The sequence below is a fragment of the Propithecus coquereli genome, unplaced genomic scaffold (genome assembly GCF_000956105.1).
Source record: "Propithecus coquereli isolate 6110/MARCELLA unplaced genomic scaffold, Pcoq_1.0 Scaffold35, whole genome shotgun sequence".
In the NCBI taxonomy this organism is placed as follows: Eukaryota; Metazoa; Chordata; class Mammalia; order Primates; family Indriidae; genus Propithecus; species Propithecus coquereli.
Genome location: NW_012149174.1, coordinates 5,456,188 through 5,462,178, shown reverse-complemented (window position 1 = coordinate 5,462,178; position 5,991 = coordinate 5,456,188). Strand labels below are relative to the sequence as shown.

General features: G+C 35.6%; 1 protein-coding gene across 1 annotated transcript in view; it reads left to right on the top strand.

The window, feature by feature from the left end:
- The first annotated feature begins 1,519 nt into the window (after positions 1 to 1,519).
- Positions 1,520 to 5,991, top strand: part of AK9 (adenylate kinase 9) — a 149,542-nt gene continuing 145,070 nt past the window's right edge. Inside the window, exons 1-4 of the mRNA XM_012651132.1 lie at positions 1,520 to 1,636; positions 3,251 to 3,314; positions 4,855 to 4,907; positions 5,007 to 5,103. Of these exons, the coding sequence (XP_012506586.1) occupies positions 1,520 to 1,636; positions 3,251 to 3,314; positions 4,855 to 4,907; positions 5,007 to 5,103 (331 nt within the window). The remainder of the gene's footprint in view (positions 1,637 to 3,250; positions 3,315 to 4,854; positions 4,908 to 5,006; positions 5,104 to 5,991) is intronic.

Genomic DNA, 5,991 nt, shown 5'->3' with positions numbered 1-5,991 from the left:
CTGTTACACCTGAAGCTGGCATTTCTTTTTGGACAGGCAGCAGAAAGCATACTGACTCTTCTTATCCAAGCAAGAGGGGCCCAATCTCCTGAAGAGAATTTCCAAACTTCAAGGAAGAAATATGGTTGCATAGGACAGTTTCAGAAGCATCCCCAGGTGCCTGTCAGAGTGGCGCTAGAAGCTCTTTGGTCCCTCCCAGTAGGGGTTATAAAGAACAAGGCATTCTCAGCAGAAGCCCCTCGTGAAACAAGCTGTTTTCCTCCAGGTGCCACCTCTGTCCTTTTGAATAGACTGGTTTAGGTTGCTTGCACATGTTCCATCCTCTTCCACTTGCAGATATTTTTGCAATAAGTTAAACCACATTTTATAATTGCTTATCATTGATGGGTCATTTGTTTTTTTAATTACTTGATGCCATTTTTAGAAGTGTCCCATCAACTACCAATACTCAGTTATGGCGTTATGCTAGCTGGTGTGAGCCCACACATCTGGGTGCAAATGGCTTATAAGGAAGGCTTTACTGAGTTCTGATTGGTTGATTTTCCTTGTGTGCCAGTTGATTACAGCATCTCTCTGTGCAGCACATTCACAAGATGGTAGGTGATGGCAACTTCTCTGACAGTAAAGTTGTGCGTTGAGTGTGTTATCTGTTGTAAAGCATCAAACAGCCGTAAGTGAAGATAGTGATGGGAGCTAACATTTATTAAGCAATAAATGTGTCAGGCCCAGTGCCAAGCATGTCACTTGAATAATCTCATTTAATCCTCACAACAACCCTCTGAGGTGGGTTGACTATTATTATTTGCACTTTACAAATGAGGAAATTGACTTGCCCAAGGTCCCACAGCTAGTAAGTAGAGAAGGTCAGATCTGGTGATGTTCATCTAGGACTATGGATTTGGTATGTGAAATTTCCAAAAATAATTTTAAAATAGACATATGTTCTTAGAGACATTTATAAAATATTACAAAGTGAAAAAATACATAAACGTTTTCTGCATGGAATCAACCCAGGTTTCTGAAAATATGAAAATATGAATCTAATAAATTTAGCTGGTGTTATGTTTTCTATTTCTATATAAAATTTATATACACATATGCATGTACAGTTATATACATTGTATATAAATTTATGGAGATAGTATGTGTGCATGTGTGTGTATATAACATATTTAACTTTAATTTGATTTTTAATATATGCACATAACATTTTTGTGTATTTATGCATATATATGGTTTTTTCTTAATTTAGTCTTTCAGAAACGCTCTGAGCTCTCTTTTATACAGCATATATAGTTAGATCTTGGTTTTGTTCAGACCAAAAGCCTACTATTGTTTTAATAGATGAGTTTAACTTATTTACAATTACTGACAAAATCAATATGTTTAGGGGTGTGGAATGGTTTCTGGACTGAGTAAATTCACAGTATATTCCAGCTCTCCCTAGTCTATCCTGCCTGCTCCAACCAAATTAGGCACTTTAACAATCTTACTCTTTCTTATTATAGCATTTTGTATTATGATTTCTCAAGAGAAGACAGAAGAGCATCCTTTTGCAGATATATTTAGTGAAGATGAAACTGAAAAAAATTTTTTGTTGTCCAAACCTGTTTGCTTTGTTGTATTTGGGAAACCAGTAAGTTATCTCTTCTAACTTATTATTTAGTAGAATTTTTTATTTTTAAAATCACAACCTTATGAGTTAACATACAAGAATGAAAACCACGTACTGTGCTAGTTTTTTGAGTGTGTAATAGATTTTCACTGTATTGCTTAACATCTGATATACTATTGGTTATAAATTCGTAACTTTCTTATACACTATAATTGAAAAGGAATCTAGATTGTATTTATATTTGTGTTATATTATGAGGAAATTAATTCATCAAAACACTGCACCATGGCAATTGTTGGTAGAATGTCATCTAAGGTTATTTCAGACTTGATTTGTATATAAAACTTTCTTTGAAATTTGTTGCGAGTCTCTCTGGAAATTTGAGGGTAGGACACTATTGATACGAGCTAGGAGGGTCTCCTGTTAATACCTGAAGATACTGAGAGACAATGTGCCTTAACCCTTACCTACAATACAGCGGTCCCCAACCTTTTTGGTACCAGGGACCTGTTTCATGGAAGACAATTTTTCCACGGGGGTGAGGAGGCGGAGCTCAGGCGGTGATGCTAGTGATGGGGAAAAGCTGTAAATATAGATGAGGCTTCACTTGCTTGCCCTCTGTTCACCTCCTGTTCTGCGGCACCCTCGTTCCTAAGTTTCGTGGAGGATCATTTTTCCACTGACTGGTGGGCGGGGGTCGGTGGTGGGTGGTGGCGGAGCTCTGCAGCCCTAACATGCTGCGGACTGTTACCGGTCCACGGTCGGGTGGTTGGAGACCACAGTGTTAGAGGACCTATATCTTTCCACAAAACGGGCAGAAACCCAAGTGGCTGTTGTGATACAGTTAGCCTTTCTAGGCAGTTCTAGTGAGGCCCTGTAGATAAGAGCTATTTTCAGCCACTGAGCTAGTTGGCACTTAGCGTTAGAGGGCCTGAGCTGGTTAATTAAGGAGTCTCTCCAGAACAGCGGAGATTAAGAGCGGGGTCCCATCCTTAATTTTATATGGACCCTGGGACAGATAACAAGAATGAGTTCCAACCACCTAGGTTTCCGAAAATATAGTACACCCTTAATATTTTGAAATAAAAAATAAAAATATTAAATAAAAAGTAAACAAAAACATAATACAGTTTAAAAAATCAACTGCGAAAGCAACCAGATACACGTTACTCTATGCAAATAACCTTTCATCTGAAAAATATGATACTTTCCAAAGATGTCAGTTAAGAAGGATTTTTTTGCTCTTGAAAATTACTAAGTGGAAGTCTGTCAAAACATTCATGATTATAAACTTTAGGAAGGAAATAAAGTGAAGGATCCCAATATAATCACAATGACTTGTAATCAAAATTACAGAATTTGACAATCAAAAGAGTGCAGTACCATAATGGTATAGCCTCCTGATTTCAAGGCTATTTTCTTAATTTAGAAAATTTTACTTAAATCACTTCAGGAGATGTAGCATATGCAAAAATTAGTGGAGAAAAATGAATCTATTAAAAAATGAGAAAAATTACTTTATAACATTGATGTAATATAACAATAACCATTAATAGAATCTTTAAAAATTGGTATATCTGTTTCACTGGCAAGTGACTGATCTATTGGGTTTTAAAGAACATTTCTCTTTTTAAGGGAGTTGGGAAGACAACATTAGCCCATCATATAACACAGGCATGGAAATGTATTCGTGTTGAAGGTAAATTTTATCTTTTTTCCCCCAATATTTCATTATGAAAACTTTCAAATATGCATAAAATGGAAAGACTTATCCAACAAACACCCATCTACCCAACTATCTACCTTCTAGAGTCTATGAATAACATTTTGCTATATTTGCTTTATTACACATCTATCCATCTATCAACCCAGTGAATATTATCTTTATAATAGCATCAATCCAAACATGTTTTGTCCTTCTGTTAGTCCTAGTTCTGTTCATAGAATTTAGATGGGTTTATGAAATTTCCTTAACTCCATTCTACTGCCTCCAAATCTCTAATCCCACAATTTAGAACTATTTGGAATATGTGCATTTTGGGTGTCTTCTTGTGAAGGAAGAGAAGAGAAGGAACTCTCATAGCTTTTATTGGGAGCATTTTCCAGAACTTAAGTATCTTCAATGATAAATTTTTGTATTTTTCATTTATAAATTTCCTTGCATTCTTTGCAATGTATAAGACAATGGGTTAATATCTTTATATATAAATATTCCTTTAATCAGTAAAACTATTGGTGCCCTAATAGAAAAATAAGGAAAAGAATGAATAGGAAATTCATAAAAGTGGAAATAAAAATAGATAATGTAAGAAAAAAGAGTTTAACTTACTGTTATCCAAAGAAATATTAATATAAGTAACACTGATCCATATTTCTCTATCAAACTGGCAATGGATCTTTAAAATTACTATAACCATTGTTGGCAAGGATGTTATGAAATGGGCATTCCACATGGTATTAGTAAAATTTCAATCTGGTATAATTTTTTTCAGGAACAGTTTGGTAACACATAACACACACACACACACAGAGTATTCTAAAATTTTTCTTTCTTTGATCAAAAATTTCACTTCTAGGAAATCTTAAAGAGTACCAAATATTCCATAGATTACTAACAGCTAGTGACATAGTTCAGCTCCTGGGTCCTTCCCTCAGTCATGTTCTATCATTTGTCCATCAAGGAACTGTGTATTTATTCTTGTAAAGGAAACAAATCATTGGAATTTCGGTCTCAGGGTCCCTCTTTCTAATCAATATTTATCCATTGTAACATATCTTGATGCATACTTTCCTTTTATACAATCATTGTGCAAAATTAATGGGCTCTGTATAGAACTATATGGTTATAAAAGTGTCTACATTAACAATACTAGTATCTAATTTTGTATGATACTTTATAGTTTAGAAATCACCACCTTATTTCATCCTCACATTCTCTTGCATATTACACAGGGCAGGGCATATACATCTAAAGCGCAGAGATGTTTAGGGAGTTAGCTCCCCCAAGATTCTTTAGCTAGAGAGTGCCAGAGACAAGTTCTCTATGGAATACATTCTGCTGCCTCTACTTTGATTAGGCTTAAATGACATAATATGCATAAATTTATAAATTTGCTTTGTAAATTCTAAAGCGATGTACAAATGTTAATCTTTGTTACCAGTTACAAGACGCTCAAATGGGTTTCTTAATTGGCAAGCCTAATACCAGTTTGTACTAATATTTTGAATTCACATTTCAGCTTTATCAGTTTTGGAAGAACAAATTGCTGCTGCAACTGAAACGGGAGTTATGGTAAACAAATCTAAATTTCAAAGTTATTATGATTACAGAAAAAGCTCTGCATCACAGATATATTATACAGTAATGTGTAATATCTTTGCTTATTCTTAGGTGCAATCTTTGCTGCTCAGTGGTCAAAGCGTTCCGGATGAACTTATCACAAAACTAATGTTGGAGAAGCTCAACTCCCCAGAAGTCTCTCACTTTGGTTTGTTTATTCTTATACACCTACAGCCTGCAAAGCAGCCTTAAAACTCGTGCTTTATCTGAGGCATAGTTTCTGGAGTCACTCTTTCTTTTGCCTTGGCATAGGAATCATAGGAATCTCAGTGTCTGTATTCAGTTGAGCAGCCCAGGAAGTTTATGTGCTCGTTTGTATTTATCCTCCACATGGTACATTTGTTTAAAAGAAATAAGTTTATATGACCCAATCTTACTTAACATTGTATTATCCGACAAATGCATCAAAAATCTGCTGTGGTCCATCTTGCAGCACTGCTAGCAGAGGTGACTACTTCCCCATTCACCTGAGTTTTATCAATGGTTTGGTTTCTCTACATTAATCCACACCTGTAAAGTAGGTATGGGGACTGGAATGGCACCAGCTTGCCCTCTGGCTCCAGATAATGGCAAGCTTCAGCGTGTTCATCCAGTCTTCCCTCTGGCTCTGGACCTGACAAGTCTCCCCAACAGGGGCTTTGGGTCTAATTTCTCAAGAGAAAAACCACTGAAGCCCAGAATGATTAAAAAGAAAAGAGCAAACTCAAAGATACCTGCAAAAGAAGGGAAGAAGAATAAAGATGAGCTTGGGACAAAATTATCCACCTGAAATAGATTTATTGAATGAATGAAGAAAAATTTAGAAAGCTGCTTTGTATTCTCTGTAAGAGAGGACATTGTAAATATTAAGAATACAGCGAGAAAAACAAAGCATAGTAAATAAAAACCATGACTCTCAAACCAAATCGATAACGGAAACAGCAGAAGCAGATTTGGCTGTGCAAATTACATCTATGTGGTCTATATCTGTAGACAGAAAGATCTCTCTACATAGATGACGTGTATAGGGATGATGTATAGAATGAACCATCTCTAT